Source organism: Silurus aristotelis (genome assembly GCF_946808225.1).
Source record: "Silurus aristotelis genome assembly, chromosome: 3".
Taxonomy (NCBI): Eukaryota; Metazoa; Chordata; class Actinopteri; order Siluriformes; family Siluridae; genus Silurus; species Silurus aristotelis.
Window position 1 is genome coordinate 9598261 of NC_139576.1, and position 19337 is coordinate 9617597.

The window sequence follows — 19337 nt, forward strand, 5'->3', positions numbered from 1 at the left end:
TAGCAGAGCTGAAGATGTTGAGGTTTTTGTTGGGAGTGACGACGATGGACAGGATTAGAAATAAGTTTATTAGAGGGACAGCACATGTAGGACATTTTGGAGACAAGGTGAGGGAGGCGAGATTGAGATGGTTTGGACATGTGCAGAGGAGGGACATGGGGTATATCAGTAGGAGAATGCTGAGGATAGAGCCACCAGGAAGGAGGAAAAGAGGAAGGCCAAGGAGGAGGTTAATAGATGTGGTGAAGGAAGACATGCAGGCAGTTGGTTTGAAATGTATTATGCAAATGTATTAGAAGATACAAGGTGCTGGAGAGAATGATGTTTTGTTTATATGTGTGAAAGAGAGAAAGGTTTATTATAAATGAATCCAGTTACTAGCTGGGAGATGCTGGTGGCTGGGGCAGAAATTTGGGTTTCTTTAAGTCTCAGTCTGTGTCGGCCATATTGGGAGGCCACTTAGGTTGTCAGGAATTGGAGTCTTCATAAGACTGTGACATGACATCATTCAAGATGTAAAGTTGACTAATATTACCTTAATAATGTACTGGTGTACTGGGAGGATATCAGTCTTACATCCGGAATAGTCAAACTCTTGAATTCTTTAGTCAAACTGCTTTAATGCATAAGGGATATGTACACAATATGTCCCTGTTGGATTTCTATAGTGATGATGATGAAAATAGTAAATTCCAGGACACACTGAAGAAGGAAGAGATAAGAATTTTCACACAAGTATACATGATTTTCCCTGTGACACAATACCTGCTATCAGAACCGTACTTATCCCTGTCATTTGTTTTTCTTCTCTTAGCGCTAATGCACGCCGTGGTCTTCGGTAACGTGACCGCCATCATCCAGCGCATGTATTCCCGCCGCTCGCTTTACCACACACGCACAAAAGACCTGAAGGACTTCATTCGTGTTCACCGACTGCCCAAGGCCTTGGAACAGCGCATGCTGGAGTGTTTTCAGACCACGTGGTCCGTTAACAATGGCATCGACGTCAGTGAGGTGGGCTTTGTGCTTAGCAATTCCTTCTTATGATCCTTCGATCCCACTAAAGCTATTAGCATATGTGAAAAATTGCACTTTTCTCAAAAGCATCATTAGAACAAAAACAGTCAAATGCTATTATATAATGTTTTATTGCTCAATGTGGAAAAGCTATTCTGACCAATTTTTCACGCATGCCAAGCTTTTAGTAACTTGTAATACCCCGGTTATTAAAGTTCACCAGAATTCACATTGTTCCTTCTTCTTTTCGAAATTATTTATTTCCGTACCTTTTTCTATACCGTCTATCACCATTTCTCTCACCTTTTCCTGAACCTTTTTCCTTCTATCACCTGGTCTATATATCTCAGTCTTTTTTGTATTCCCACGTACTCAACTTCCCCAGCACCTTCTTCTCTATTTAATAAGGCACCTTTAGTCTAGTCTTCTTTAAAATCGGGCCACTTCATACTTCTCTTTCCCATATTATTATTAAGCATCCTCCTGCCAATGGACAAATGCAAATGCTTGATTTATGCACAGATAGCAGTTCATTATTTGTTTGAAAGTTGAAAAATGGATGTAATTTGTGTAGTACACACTGAAACCTTATTTTGTTGATAATATCCACAATAGAATACATAAAAATATGTTTATGATTCATGAGCTGTGTATGATGTCTTTTATTTATGTGAGACATCACAGTTTGGCATTGCTAGTGCAGATACAATAGAGTTAACAAGCAGAATAAAAACATATAACATCAAACATAAGGATTTGCATTGTACACTACGTAGACAAACATGGACACCTGACTATAAGATCTGTATTATAATAAGCTCCACTCTGTTCTAGATTTTGGAGTGTGCTTGTGGAGATTTGTGGTCAGCTACAAGGTTGCTGGGAAAGTCAGGTATTGATGTAGGGTGAGGTAAGGAGGCCTGGGGTGCAGTATTTTTATAGAAACTAGGGTTTCCTAGTGTTCCAATTCTTCCCAATGTTATTCACTCAGCGCACTATAGCAGGCCATTTGAGATCTTCCTCTCCAACCCATGAAAGCATATCTTAAAGTAGATAGACTTTATGCACAGGGGCAATAAAGGTTTGGGTCTCCTAGTTCAATTGAATGGAAAATTTCATTCTAGATCATCCCAAGACATCCTAGACAATTGTGAGCCTGGAACATTGTGGTAACAGTTTGGAAAAGAGCCACATATCAGGTGCCCTGATACTTTTGTCCATATAGTGTAGCTTGTAAAAAGTGTTTCTTTTCTTGCTCACTGTTTTCCAGTGGCAATCAATTTTTATTAACTAGTGGAGTCAAACTCGGCTCGACTGGCAGAAGGCAAACACAGTGGTGATTATGGCATTATTAAAGAAGTAAGCAGAATGTACAGATGAGCAGCAGAGAACTGGATGGATTACGGTATTGAATCGCTGCTGCATTGCCGCCTGTGGGCAGAGAGGCTGCAAGGGTTAAATCCCACTAGCGCCACCAACCGTAAATCTTAGAGGTCATTGAAAATCACATGAAGTTACATGTCACATGTACATTACAGCACAGTGAAATAATCTCTTCGCATATCCTAGGTAGCTGGGGTCAGAGTGCAGGGTCAGCTATGATACGAAGTGGTAGCTCATTGGATAAGATGTTAGACTTCTGATTGGAAGGTCATGGGTTTGTATCCCAGCACCACCAAGCTGCCACTGCTGGGACCTTGAGTAAAGCCCTTAACCCTCAATTGCTGAGCTGTGTAACTGAGATAACTGTACGGCGCTCTGGATAAGGGTGTCTGCCAAATGCCATTAATGTAAATTACAACACAGTGAAATTCTTTTTTCGCATATCCCAGCTTGTTAGGAAGCTGGGGTCAGAGCATAAGATCAGCTATGATACAGCACCCCTGAAGTACAGAGAGATAAAGGCCTTGTTTAAAACCCCAATAGTGGCAGCTGGGCGATACTGGGGCTTAAACCCCCAATCTTTCGATATGTAAACCTTCCCAATAATTTGCATTGATTTGAATAAGGAAGGAAAGGATTACATAATTTTATATATGCATTTGTGCATTTTTATACATTGAGGTACTCTTTTAATGTTGCTGTTCTCTCTCTCTCTCTCTCTCTCTCTCTCTCTCTCTCTCTCTCTCTCCACACTCCACCCCAGCTGCTGAAGGACTTCCCCGATGAGTTGCGAGCAGACATCGCCATGCACCTTAACAAAGAGCTGCTGCAGCTGCCACTTTTTGAGTCGGCCAGTCGCGGGTGTCTACGCTCGCTCTCACTTATAATTAAGACGTCGTTCTGCGCACCCGGAGAGTTCCTCATCCGTCAGGGTGACGCACTACAGGCCATCTACTTTGTATGTTCAGGCTCCATGGAGGTACTCAAGGACAACACAGTCTTGGCCATACTGGGTAAGAGAAAGGCTTTTTTTCAGTCACAGTGAAACAGAAAAGCCAATCTTATTAGATTTATATATTTTATCTAGAGGATCAGTTTAAAACTGCAAAACAGATTAACTGGACAAAAGTGGTGGACACCTGACTGTAACCACAAACTGGAGGTACACAATTGTATTGGATGTCTTTGGATTTACTAGTATTCGATTTTCCCTTCACTTAAACTGGAAGACCGAAAACCTGTTCCAGCATGACAATGCCAGGGGCACAAAACCAGCTCCATTTAGATATGCTTTACATAGATTGGAGTAGAAGATCGTGAGTGGCTCTGACCCTCAAACCTATTAAACACCTTTTAGGATAAATTGGATCGCAAACAGCACACCATGTCTCCTCGACCTACATCATTACTAACACCCTTTTGGCTGAATGTGCACAAATCTCCACAAGCATCCAGAAGTTAGTGGAACATCTTCCCAGAATGGAATGGGATGCTCAAAAACCACAAATGAATCATATGGTCAGGTGTCCACAAACTCTCTAATCCTAGCCTCATTTACCTCTAACAAAAAAGATTTGCCTTTTTTCACCCTTTCGTGTTTAGTTTTTTTAAGAAATAAAGATGTATATTTGGTATTTATTAGTGCTATAAATCCAGAATAAAATTAAATTAATGTGACCAAGGCAAGATAATTGAAAGATCTTATTTATAGTAAAGTCTAAGATGCACATTTTATGTTTAACCCTTATAAAAAAAAAAAAACCTTTGTTGTAAATAGATAATGTTTTTAGCTATAAAAGCCACTAGATTTAGCCCTCCTGTACGGGCGCATGACAAAACGATGCGCACTGAAACAGCGAATGTGCTGTCGAAGCTTTATTAAATGCCAATACAACCGTCCCGTGTGCGATCACTCATCTCACGCAAACACGACACGACGAGTCGAATACCTTATACTATTACATTATTAAATGTAAAAATCTGTATTTTAATAAATGATTGGCCTGGAGCTAAACGAAAACAGGTTGTAAGAAGAGGGATGTCGTTTTGTCTCTTTGACTCAGATGAGGTCGTGCGTACTCTGTGATTGCGGCTGTAATTATAAACGCTTTTCTTAGCATTTACTTTGGGCTGTGTCGTGTGTGTGCAGAAGGACTAATCACTTTTGCAGGCTGTTTTACTTTCATTGAAATGGCAGAGCTGGAGGGATAAAGAAAAGCAGGACCATGAAAACAGTGCTTTGTCTTCCTGTAATCAATACACCTCACTGATTACTCATTATTATTGTTAACATTATTAGACAAAACAAGAGGAATGATATGGACAGATACAGACAGATGATCTGATCAGCTTTGTTCCCTGGGTTAAAATGAGAAATGTGAGCATGCTAATCTTTCACAAATTCACGTCTTTTCAGCCTCAGCTGGACTCAGGCACTTAGCAATACAGACCTTTGCATAAATGTGTTAATAGTAACAGCTACAGATTAGAGGAGATCCTGTGTGAGAAAAAAAGGAGGTACAGAGAGAGAGAGAGAGAGAGAGAGAGAGAGAGAGAGAGAGAGAGAGAGAGAGAGAGAGAGAGAAAGAGAGAGAGAGAGAGAGAGAGAGAGAGAGACACGAATGCTGCTGCTTTTAATCATCTGTTGATTAGCATTACATTTGGGCTTGGATTCTGCAGTTGGATTTAACAATGTACAGTAATATATTGAAACAATATGCAGTTATTATACATATATTATGTAAAATATAATACAATTATATAGAAAGATAAAAGTCGCACCTGACTTCAAGATTTGTAGATTTTTTTACATTCCAATTTATATTTGTCTACATTTGCTCTTATAGTTTTAAGTAGATTTTCTATTTAGATTATCTTTAATTTAGACATTTATAATTTACAACATAACCCAACATGACATAACATGAACAGCATTTGAGTATGAAAGGTGAAGCAATTTGTTTAAATACACATTTGTATTGTATTTTGCACATGGCAAGTTGACACCCATGCTTAAAATAATCAATACAAAATATAATACCACATTGTTTTGAAAATTTCTGTTTAAAAAATACACAGATATTTTGTTCGGTTGTAGATATAAGCATCTAGAAAATATACTCAATTTAATTTTGTAAAATAATTAAAATATGTACATAAATTTATTATACAAACATTAAAAACAAGCATGTGAATGTAGTAAAATCACAGTAAATCACATTTATAAACAGAAAAGTTACTGTTGTAGGAAATGCTATAAACAGAGAATGAAACGGAGAAACGCAGCATGCTAACAGGCCTGATGTTTTTTTTAAAAAAGGAAAAAATGTGCTTTGGTGTACAAATGCATAATCATTCGCTCAAAACCACAACAGTGACAAAAATATAATTGTTTATTGCTGCTGTTATTTGCTGCTTTAAAGTTTAGTGTTTGTTCGCACAGGTTTAATTGAATCCATCACTATGTCTCGAGCGAGCTGATTGCGCAACATGATGCTTGCGACAACACAACAGCCCAACTAATCGATAATGGCATTCATTAACAACGAATTTCATTATTAATTATTATTGATTGGATCAAATGATTGTTGCAGCTTTAACATACAGTATATATATATATATATTGTCAGGTATAACATTATGATCACTGACCAGTGAAGTGAATAACACTGATTATCTCTTCATCATGGCACCTGTTAGTGTGTAGGATATGTTATGCAGCAAGTAAACATTTTGTCCTTAAAGTTGACTTGTTAGAAGCAGGAAAAATGTGCAAGCGTACAGATTTAAGCGAGTTTTAACGATGGCCACATTGTGATGGCTAGACGACTGGGTCAGAGCATCTCTTGTGAGATGTTCCTGGTCTGCAGTAGTCAGTATCCATCAAAAGTGCTCCAAGCAAGGAACAGTGGTGAACCGGTAACAGGGTCATGGGCAGCTGAGGCTCATTGATGCACGTGGAGAGCGAAGGCCGATCGAACAGACGAGCTCCTGTAGCTCAGATTGCTGAAGAAGTTAATTCTGTTTCTGATAGAAAGCTGTGAGAATACACAGTGCATCGCGGTTTGTTGCGTATAGAGCTATTGGAACTTTAGGGGTCTAGTGGAGTCAATACCTCGACGGGTCAGGGCTGTTTTGGCAGCAAAAGGGGACTGAAACAATTTTAGGCAGGTGGACATAATGTTATTCCTGATCGATCGATATATATATATATATGTTCACCTGTAATTAAACCATGTAGGGAAGCGAGTATACTCTCGCTAAGGCCTTACATTGTTTTTAGTGACATTAAAGACATAAAGACAGTTCTAGTGTGTACTTTAAATCACTTTTTATTTAATTTCTCATACTATAATATATATATATATATATATATATATATATATATATATATACATACAGTGAGGAAAATAAGTATTTGAACACCCTGCTATTTTGCAAGTTCTCCCACTTAGAAATCATGGAGGGGTCTGAAATTGTCATCGTCGGTGCATGTCCACTGTGAGAGACATAATCTAAAAAAAAAAATGCAGAAATCACAATGTATGATTTTTAAACTATTTATTTGTATGATGCAGCTGCAAATAAGTATTTGAACACCTGTCTATCAGCTAGAATTCTGATCCTCAAAGACCTGTTAGTCTGCCTTTAAAATGTCCACCTCCACTACATTTATTATCCTAAATTAGATGCACCTGTTTGAGGTCGTTAGCTGCATAAAGACACCTGTCCACCCCATACAATCAGTAAGAATCCAACTACTAACATGGCCAAGACCAAAGCGCTGTCCAAAGACACTAGAGACAAAATTGTACACCTCCACAAGGCTGGAAAGGGCTACGGGCAGCTTGGTGAAAAAACGGTCCACTGTTAGAGCAATCATTAGAAAATGGAAGAAGCTAAACATGACTGTCAATCTCCCTCGGACTGGGGCTCCATGCAAGATCTCACCTCGTGGGCTCTCAATGATCCTAAGGAAGGTAAGAAATCAGCCCAGAACTACACGGGAGGAGCTGGTCAATGACCTGAAAAGAGCTGGGACCACCGTTTCCAAGGTTACTCTTGGTAATACACTAAGACGTCATGGTTTGAAATCATGCATGGCACAGACGGTTCCCCTGCTTAAACCAGCACATGTCCAGGCACGTCTTAAGTTTGCCAATGACCATTTGGATGATTCAAAGAAGTCATGGGAGAAAGTCATGTGGTCAGATGAGACCAAAATAGAACTTTTGGGTCATAATTCCACTAAACGTGTTTGGAGTGATGAGTACCATCTCAAGAACACCATCCCTACTGTGAAGCATGGGGGTGGTAGCATCATGCTTTGGGGGTGTTTTTCTGCACATGGGACAGGGTGACTGCACTGTATTAAGGAGAGGATGACGGGGGCCATGTATTGCGGGATTTTGGGGAACAACCTCCTTCCCTCAGTTAGAGCATTGAAGATGGGTCGAGGCTGGGTCTTCCAACATGACAATGACCTGAAGCACACAGCCAGGATAACCAAGGAGTGGCTCTGTAAGAAGCATATCAAGGTTCTGGCGTGGCCTAGCCAGTCTCCAGACCTAAACCCAATAGAGAATCTTTGGAGGGAGCTCAAACTCCGTGTTTCTCAGTGACAGGCCAGAAACCTGACTGATCTAGAGAAGATCTGTGTGGAGGAGTGGGCCAAAATCCCTCCTGCAGTGTGTGCAAACCTGGTGAAAAACTACAGGAAACGTTTGACCTCTGTAATTGCAAACAAAGGCTACTGTACCAAATATTAACATTAACTTTCTCAGGTGTTCAAATACTTATTTGCAGCTGTATCATACAAATAAATAGTTAAAAAATCATATATTGTAATTTCTGGATTATTTTTTTTAGATTATGTCTCTCACAGTGGACATGCACCTACGATGACAATTTCAGACCCCTCCATGATTTCTAAGTGGGAGAACTTGCAAAATAGCAGGGTGTTCAAATACTTATTTTCCTCACTGTATGTATATATATATATATATATATATATATATATATATATATATATATATATATATATATATATATATATATATATATATATATATTATAGTATGAGAAATTAAATAAAAAGTGATTTAAAGTACACACTAGAACTGTCTTTATGTCTTTAATGTCACTAAAAACAATGTAAGGCCTTAGCGAGAGTATACTCGCTTCCCTACATGGTTTAATTACAGGTGAATATACTATGCTATACTATACTAGTATACTAGACTATACTATGTTGGCAAAGGTTTGCGGACACTTGGTCATAAGTATGTTATGTGCTTTTTGAGTTCTGGGAAGATGTTCCACTAGATTTTGGAGTGTGCTTGTGGACATTCGTGTTTATCAGACACAAGAGTGTTAGTAAAGTCACGTACAGATGTTGGTGCTGTTAGGAGGCCGGGGGTGCAGTTGGGATCAGTGAACGCAAAATTTGATTATACGTCATTCAAAGACATTCTGTACAATTGTGTGCTTTCAGCTTTGTGGTAACGGTTTGGAGAAGAACCACATGTGGCAGAAAAGGTCAGGTGTCCCAATACTTTTGTCCATATATTTTATGTATTATATGTGATCTATATCAGGATCTGGAAGAAAGATTTTTGATCATATTCAGCTGTTATAACCTAAAGATATAGTACATTTGTGTTTAGTGTCTATAAACCCCCCATTCTGACACCCGAAAAACATGCAAAGAGAATGCAGAAGTTTGTATGCTTGTGCATGTATGCAGCTAAAGACACACTTGGAAACATGCATGCAAATGCACACACAAATACACACATGCACGTGTGTACATTTGCATATTTTGACTGAAAGCTGAAATCTTTTGCACAGTAGGGATTATGGCTCAGTTTCTCTCTCTCACACAAATACACACACACACACACACACACACACACACACACACACACACACACACACACACACACACACACACACAGACTGTGATTTTACTAAACAAAACCCATCCACCCACCACCTTATCCTGACGCTGTCTTGGAGGCACATAATTTTCAGCTCTACTCAACAGTAACTGTCCCACTTCCTCTTGCTCCCCCCCCCCCCCTCTCTCTCTCTCTCTCCCCGAAGAATTCCCAGCCCGAGCATCATTTACACACGACTTTATTATGCTTATTAGTTGTATAATTTATCTAGTAGTTGGAGCAGAACCTCAACTGTTTATCTTTAACACACATTGGAGTCATATATTCCCCCTGATTGCATCATGAATTCCTTCTGCCTATGACATTACACAAATACAGAAAAACAGTGTTCATCTTTTGCCTGTAAATAATGGAATACTTTACAGTTGAAACACTATTATGAGCACAAAATAATTATAATAAATAATTTTTCTTTTGACTAATAAGAAATATGCATTATTTGGGCAAAAGTATGTGGACACCTGAGTATAAGATTTGTTCCCATTCCACATTAATTCTTCATTTTACTGCTATAATAACCTCCAATCTTCTGGGAGGATGTTTCACTAAATTTTAGAGAGTGCTTGTAGAGATTTGTGCTCATTCTTCCACAAGGAAATGAGGTACTGATGTAGGTGAGGTAAGGAGAGCATAACATAAGAGCCCTGAACTATACAAAGAAACCTTGAATTATTTGCAGATACTGAATTGTATCTCACACACACAATCATGCACACACACACACACACACACACACACACACACACACACACACACACACACACACACACACACACACACACACACACACACACACACACACTCATGCACACACACACACACACACACACACACACATACATGAATGCAGTCCTCTAGATTGCACTCATGTTTTACAAAATCCGTCACACACAAACACAAGCAAACGTGTAGGTATTCATGAAAAATGTTTTAAAGAAATTCCCCCTATTTCTCTCTCTCTCTCTCTCTCTCTCTTTCTCTCTCTCTCTCTCTCTCTCACACACACACACACACAGATGCACACCACACACACACACACACACACACACACACACACACACACACACACACACACACACACACACACACACATATGTATGTGACCCTTTAGATTCTACTCACAGTATCTCTTTCTCGCACCATTCACATGCACATCCCCAAATACACACACACACACACTCTCAGTGCCGGCCACATGTTTAAATATACATAAATAACATAAAAGACCTCTGACACACAGTAAATATTAGTAATGCATCACAGTCACAGGAAATTCCCTTCAAACACACACACACACACACACACACACACACACACACTCACACACACACACACACACACACACACACTCACACTCACAAGCACACACTAAAAGACTGCTCAGCTTCCATGTGGCCCCAGTTAGTTTTATAAAGCTCTTTAAATGATCATTAGAATAGTAAAGAGGGTCTTGTAATTCAGAGAAGAGCACTCACTTCTGTGCTCTTTTTGCTTTTCAGGAACTCTAAAAGCTATTTCGTTCTTAAGCCTATTCACCGGCTTGTTTTATCTTCTTTTAATAGATTGTAATAGTTAACCATTCAAATACATTTGTTAAAAAACACAATATTACAAATATTTGTAGTTTGATATTGTTTACATATTTTCAAGAAGTAAGTAACAGTGTGGGTGGATTTGGTTGCATTTCACACACATGATGTAAATGTGCAATAAACACTAATGCCACCTTTCCTGCAACCTTTCAGTACGTTTGAATTGTAATATGAATTTTCAGGTGTGAGGAAAACACTGAAGTGCTAACACTTTATCATTTCTATATTATCTTTGAGGATTTTCTTTGTTACACAAAAGCATTTTCTCAAGCATCATGACTTATATACACTACAAGGACAAAAGCCATATGTGATTCTTCCCCACAACTGTTGCCACAAAGTTGGAGGTGCACAATTGTATCGGATGTCTTTGGATGAAGTAGCATAAAATTTCCCTTAACTTACTGAGACGCACACCTGTTCCAGCAGGACAATGCCCCTGTGCACAAAGCCAGTTCCATGAAGACATGATCTTGACCTCATTGAACACCTCTGTGAAGAATTAGAACCCTGACTGTTCACTGTTTACTGTGTGCTGTATAGCCGAGCTGCAATAAACCTGCAGAAAACTGTTCCCAGCCTTTACTTATCACTTTCTGTGCATAAACAGATGATCAGTGCATGGTGGTTACTCAGTGCTTGAGATTTTCGGCTTTTAAACAGGTCATGAGCTCAAATCTTGAGCACTGAATTGCCACTGCTTGGCCCTTGAGCAAGACCCCTTAACCCTCAACTGCCCAGCTGTGTAAATGTGATAATCCGGTCGCTCTGAATAAGGGCGCCTGCCAAATATTGTGAATATAAATCGTCTGCATTGGTTGTGGTTCCGTGTGCATTCATGCAGAAAAGCATTTGTTATTCGAATGGCATTAAAAGTTATTGTACACCAGTTTCTGAATATATAGAGTACCAGTGGGCGAGATGCTAAACAGGCTTTCAGAGTTGAACAGTGTGACTTCCTCTGGCTAAGCGTCTGAGTTTATAACGAATGGCTCATTTTGCATGTTTTATTATACGTGGGTTGCTTTATGGCTGCCTACTTCATTGCTTAAAATATATGTGAGACATAAAAACTGTGAAAATTGATATAAATATATTTTATCTATGGATATTTATGAGTCTTTGATTGGATGTGGGGGAAATGCAGTAAGGTGAGGTAAACATTTAAATCATTGTAAAACGCTCAGATCAGTAATATATTCTCTCTACTTCTTAATGTGTTTTAATGATTCTAAACAAGGGTCTTCAATTCTTTGGGAAGGGAGGGCTCTTAAAAGCAATAAATCTTCGATATAAAAAAAACTTTCTTTCGGCTTCTCCCATTAGGGGTCGCCACAGCGGATCATCCACATGTTTGATTTGGCACATGTTTTTACACTGGATGCCCTTCCTAACACAACCCTCCACATTTATCCGGGCTTGGGACCGGCACTAAGAGTGGCTGGGGTTGGTTTCCTGACCGGGGATCGAACACAGCTGGGCAATTGAGGGTGAAGGGGCCTTGCTCAAGGGCCAAGCAGTGGCAATTCAGTGCTCAAAATTTGAGCTCATGACCTGATTAAAAGCCCAAATTCTCAATCACTGAGTTACCACCATGCACTGATCATCTGTGCCACAGCGGTGAGAGCGCCGCATCCTAACCACTAGACCACCAGGGGACCCAAATTTTTTTTCGATATAATAATATATATGTAATTTATTATAAAATCTATCTATCTATCTATCTATCTATCTATCTATCTATCTATCTATCTATCTATCTATCTCTCTCTCTCTCTCTCTCTTGCTCTCTCTCTCTCTCTCTCTCTCTCTCTATATATATATATATATATATATATATATATATATATATATATATATATATATATATATATATATATGAGAGCTGTCAAAATTAACACATTATTATCGCATTAAAGCAAACCCGTTTTAATGACACTAATTTTATTAACGCTGATTAATGATTATTTCAGCTTCACCATTTTTATTAAAAATATTAATAAATAAATATAAAAAGAGGCGAAATTAAAACCTTCAGTGCAACACACATTTATTCAACGTACTTTCTTTAGTCAGATATAAAAAATAAAAATACAAAAAAACGAAAATTTGTAATCACTAAACATTTGTTTTACTGTCAAATAAAGCACCAAAATCCGCCATGATGCAAACATGCGACAATTAATTATTTATTAATTATTTTGTCTTTCTTGAGTTTGGATTCACTAATAATAAACATACATTTGCATACAGCAAAGATTCCATATTTTTCCATGCCCATGTTGATTAGAGTATTAAAAACCTAAAGTATTAATTTAAGATACATTTAGAACAGATAGAAATGTGCGATTAAGTTGTGATTAATCATGATTATATATTTTAATCGTTTAAAAGCCATAATATACTGTATATATCTGAGTATGTTTGACGAGGACCAAATTGTGATGTCTAGACGACTGGGTCAGAGCATCTTCAAAACTGCAGCTCTTGTGGGATGTTCCTGGTCTGCAGTAGTCAGTATCTATCAAAAGTGCTCTAGAAAGGAACAGTGGTAACCCGGTGACAGGGTCCTGGGCGGACGTGGCTCATTGATACACGTGGGGAGTCGAAGTCTGGTCCGTGTGGTCCGATCCAACAGACAAGCTTCTGTAGCTCAAACTGCTAAATAAGTTAATGGTGTTGATGCTCGAAGGGTCAGAAGTGTTTTGGCAGCAAAAGGGTGACCAACACAACATTAGGCTTGTGGTCACAATGTTGTTTGATTGTTGGCCAGAAAGTTATGTCTGTTCGGTGTATATAAGGACAAAAGTTAGCTTTTTTTGTTATAATAACCTCAACTCTTCTGGGAAAATGTAAAACTAGATTTTGGGGTGTGCTTGTGGAGATTTGTGCTTCATGAAAAAGGGAAAATATTAAAGTCATCCTATACAACTGTGGTAAAAGTTTGTAGAAAATTCACATTGGTGGGATAACTGAGGTGTTTCAATACTTCTGTCCATATAGTATGTGTAAATAATAAGTAAATGACGTTTAATTTTTTGATTTATAAAACGTGAAAATGTTTAAAATTAAATTTAGGATTAAAATTGAGATGATTTATGAAATGAGCTTGAGTGGGTGATCCACAGATTCCATGCGAGCTATCAGGTCTCTGTGGGCATCATGTTGGAGACCACTTCTTTAAACTACAGTAACACACCAATAAGTAAATGCAGTCACACTTTTTTAAAGATTGAACTGACTGAACCCAAAATGATTAATGAATTGAGTTGTGTGTGCGCACGCACCATACATCTGACTGCAAAGAACCAAGAAAACAAGAAACTGAAACACATGACCTTTCAAAAGATTTCCTATTAAAGCAGCCTAAGGCCTGGAAGCTGACACAAAACAGGAAATAAAACAGAGAACAATCCATTCATTAAACTTAAAAGGACTTTTTGTTTCAGACAAACAAAAGTATATGATTGAAGCTTTCATATGTGGCGGGCAATCAGAAATCACAGAGAAGATGTAAGCTTGTAAAGTCGTAAAGCTGGATCCATCTTCACACAACTATCTCATATGACATCTTCACATTAAGTACCCTGATGCCTGTAGCCTGTGGATTTAAAACATATGTCAGTCAGGGCAAGTCCGCAGGAGCCGAATCTGGCAAGTAGAGTGGGTGGGGAAGTGAGATCATGTTGTTTCCAACAAAAAGGAGGAGACATCAGTGACAGGGTGCGCATGTGGTCAGAATAACAGACATGGTAATGCACATGGTCAGAATAGCACCAATTGCACAACTCCTGATGCACACAGGACAATGACTTTTCGCACATTGACTTATAAAGGTTGGTGCTCCCTGTGACTGTGCGTGCAGTCTTGTGCTGCCATCTGTTGGCGTGTTACAAAACTTGTCTCGAAACTTTTTTATACCATCTCGTATACATTAAAATCTTGTCTTCACATATCCCAGCTTGTTATGAAGTTAGGGTCAGAGCGAAGGTTCAGACAGGATAAAGCCCCCTGGAGCTGAGGAGGTCAATAGCCTAAAAGTAGAAGTCACCACCGCCCATGTATTCATTGGGTGTTCAATTTCCTTATAAATTTCATGTTCAGTAAATGTTAGTATTTCAACTAATGCTGTGCTGTTTTTATGTGAACTTTATTGTCTCTATTGTCCATCAGGCAATTCTCAATGGTGGGATTCTTACAAAGTTATCAGATTTGTATTCAGGATGCTCTACAAAACTTATTAATACCACTGACAAAACAACAAAGCCGCACCAACACTCTGATGAATGATTAATGCTCATTCTCTCAGATTAGACATGTTTTTGCAGGTTTTTTCATAACAGCCATTTAAACTTTGTTTTTTTACTTTGAACTTTTGAACTTTGTTTTTGCCCCTGGCAAATTAGTAAAGCAATGGATTAGAAATTATTCATGAAATGTATCTTTACTGCATGTCCTTAGCAGATGTTTTCCAACAACGTTGTATACGTTGTATTTGGTTTCTAAATAAACAGACTTGACCATGAAGCCTTTCAAGCAAGCCTGGGGCAAGTACTGAGACATGTCCTAGGGCAAAACAGTGAAGAGAAGTAAACGTGACAGTGGAGAAGCAATACAATCCACACATACCAAGTAGTAAGACAGTACTTTTTTTGAAACAGTTAAACAAATATATTTTTATGGATTTCTGTGCTCTGTGGTGCGTTACAGTTCTGGATTTTACTTCATTGCATATAGTATATATAAAAAATATTGTATAGTAGAGCTTTTGTAAATAATTCATCATTCTTTCACAGATATTAAAGTTTGATTTACAGGTTTTCCAAAAAGCATATTGTATTTACAGTATATTTCTTTCCTGCCCTTGTATGGGGCGAATCAAGTGCTTCCCTGTTGTTATTGCATGATGGATAAGTATCTGCCTTTATTTCTCAGCATTAAGGACATCATTAATCCTATGGCATTGTCGCTCCTGGATGGTTATAGATAATAAAAAAGCCACTTTTTATCCTCCATCTATTCTATGTGGCTCAGATGTGTATCAATGCAGCGTTTTTTGCATTTCTTGTCTGCTATGTGCAAATGTGGAAAGATCAAGCTAGAATGGATTCCTGACACAAAGCTTTGGGAGACAATGGATTTGTTTTTTCAGTTAGCTGAAGGAAACATTTCCACCATGACAAACCTGGCAGTTCTTTCTGCATTTGTTTTTTTCCTCTGGCTCCCTCTGCTTGTGCAGTGCTGGCTGGTGATTGTAGCAGCAATGAAGCACATGTTTATTTATACACACATGCTGTGTCTTATTAAGTACTCAGTGCATTCTTGGAAAAGATTCAAACGTTGAATTAAAATAGAAGACCAATTCTGAAGGTTTGAGATCAAAATATGAATATAAAAGAAAAGGTTTTTTACGTGTCACACACACATTTCATTAAAAAATATAACTGTAAGTCGCCTTGGATGAGGGCATCTGCCAAATGCCAGAAATTTTAATTACAGCAATTCTTTTTTTGCATTTCCCAGTTGTTTAGGAAGCTGGGGTCAGAGCATAGAGTCAGCCATGATACAGAGCCCCTGAAGTACAGAGGGTGAAGGGTCTTGCTCAAGGACCCAATAGTGGCACTGTGGCAATGCTGAGACTTGACCGCCCCCAACCATCTAGTCAGTAGCCCTAAGCCTTAACCAGTGAGCTACCACTTCCCACAACAACATATCATAATTTTAACATTTTCCGATATTTACATTGAGTTTTGTTGAACAACTTGGAACATAGATCCTTTGGTGGCAGACTGCCTTGCTTGAGGAAAAATGATAGGAACAGACACTAACTGCATCCAGCTGACATCAGCAAACTAGTACATTCCTCCTTACTGATGCTTATCCAGGCTTGTATCACAGCTTCTTTCAGTTGTTGTTTGTTTCTGGGTGCTTCTCCTAGCCCTCTCCTCTTTAGAATGTAAAATGCACCTCAGCTGGGTTAATGTTTATTGATAAATGAAGTCCTCTGTTGTGTTGACAGTGCGTTTTGGATTATTGTCTTGCTGCATGATGAAGTTTCTCCTAATTGGATTGGATGCATTTGTCTGTAAACTGTCAGACAGAAGGCTTCTGTAGACTTTTGAAAGCATTCTGCTGCAACCATCAAGCATTCCAACATCAATAAAGATCAGTGAGACTGTTACAAAAGAAGCCATGCAAGCCCAATTCGTGACACTACCACCACAACGATTGACTGATGATCTCCCGTGTTATGGATCATGAGCCGATCCTTTCTTTCTCTGCATTTCGGTCTTTCCTTCACATGTTGATTTTAAAACATTTGCAGCTCATCTTTGTATGTATTTGAAAATTCCAACAGCTCAGATTGTCAACAACTTAGATCACCTACACAATCCAGATTGAAAACACAGACAAAGACCCACCCCCAAAGTTTTATCACACAGCACAAGCATACCAAATTATTAATTGTATGTCAGTGTACCAATGTACCACTTTTATTTAGGAATCAGGCTTGGCACATGTAATATGGTTTGACAGGGAGCTCAGAATTCTTACTGGATACTCAGTAGGTGTTTCTCTTAACTGCGAGATCAATCTTTGCAATTTTTTGAAAATATGGTAACTTGGCATTTTTGTACCAGAAGTTCCATAATTGTATTCCAATAAGCTATATGTATACAAATATTAAAAGATATAAACATATTAAACTATAACTTTATGAGAGTGGTGATCTTGCATTGAAAACAATGCAGGAACAGTGAGGGGGAAAATAAATATAAGATACTTCATTATTATTGTTGTATTTCCAGTGAATACAGTAACTTGACCTTTACACATGAAAATGTCTTTTGGTGTTTATACTTATGAATATAATAGTATGCATTTATAGCATATACAAATAAGTTTTTTATGCAACAAGTTTTATGTTGAAGACAGAGGAACTTAAAAATGATTAGGGGGCAACATAATAATCAGGATTTAAAAAACAAAAAGCAATAGAACTCTTTGACCATAACTTAGTCACGATTGGAGGCATCATGGCTGCTTCTCTGCAAATGTTACTGGGCCATTACAGGTCAATGAACACTGAATGGACCTGTGTATTTAGACATAATTTGTATGTCCAGTATTTGGACACCTGACCATCAGACCTTTAAGTGCCTACTCAGAAAACAAGAGCATTAATATGATGTTGTTGTAATAAAGTCACCTGTTCTGGGAAGGCTTTCTAATAGAAATTGAGTCTATAAGGATTTGTTTTTATTCAGCCATTAGAGCTTTAGAGAGGCAACACACTGATGGCAGGTAAGGATGCCTGGGATACAATCAACGGTCCAATTCGTCCCAAATGTATTCAGTAGGGTTGAGGTCAGGGTTTTGGGTCTGCAAACCTTGTCTTGATCAGCCTTGTTTGTGCACCGGCCTGAAAGGTCCTGTTAGATATTTTGATATTTTGTAAGAAAGACACACATATGAATGTCATGTGCCCACATACTTTTGTCAGTATTGTGTATTGGGATCATTTATTTTATTGGCTGATCTGCGATGGACATTTCATAAAGCTAAAATAGCTCAAAAAGGCCTTGTGCTAGCCTTGCAATCCCTTGACATGAATCGCAATGAAAGCTGATGTAGGATTTTGAAACTACAAGTACACCAGAGGGACCATTGTAGTGTTGGGTAATTGAAGATGATGTGCTATCTAAACAAAAACATGCAAATAGGAGGATATGAAGAGCTTCCCAATAGGAAGAAGTTAATACACACACACAGACATGCACCACATGGTCCAATAAACAGCAGCGAGAGGCGTTTTAATGGTAAATAAAAATGACTGACTGTTTCCACTGTGTGTTGCTCTCAGGTCCGGAAGGCTTCTATTGCACTGCTTTATAACCGTGACTTTTCAATGTGTAGCACATGATCATCTACGTTCATTTCCATAATTACCAGCCAAAATATTATGCTTCTCTCATACTAGAGGTCAGCATTGCAGGTTAGTTCCTTAATTGCAGTTTTCCATCACGAGTAAATGATTCTCACGGGCTTATGAGTCCAGGAAATGTCAGCGTTAAGATGCTCAAAGGTCATGAATCAGCATGCGCTCGTGTTTGTGTGCTTATCCGCAGACGGCATGGCCGCGTCGTTCGGCTTGAATCAAATGTTGGCATACTGCAGAGACACATCCTTCCTTTGTGCTTAATAATTGATTGCCAATGCATTATTAAAGCACATTGATTATTAATACAGGCTGGCACATGAAGGGGAAAGCTATAGATCCACACACACACAAACACGCATGCACGTCAAACGTGAGAGAGCGAAAGAGAACATAGAGAACAGCCTCAGATAAACACATCAATATCACTTCCACAGACAGAGCTTT

General features: G+C 38.5%; 1 protein-coding gene across 1 annotated transcript in view; it reads left to right on the plus strand.

Moving 5' to 3' along the window:
* Positions 1–19337, plus strand: part of kcnh3 (potassium voltage-gated channel, subfamily H (eag-related), member 3) — a 169646-nt gene that overhangs the window by 136003 nt on the left and 14306 nt on the right. The window contains exons 10-11 of the mRNA XM_083536939.1: positions 815–1014; positions 3164–3413. Coding sequence (XP_083393065.1) covers positions 815–1014; positions 3164–3413 — 450 coding nt within the window. The remainder of the gene's footprint in view (positions 1–814; positions 1015–3163; positions 3414–19337) is intronic.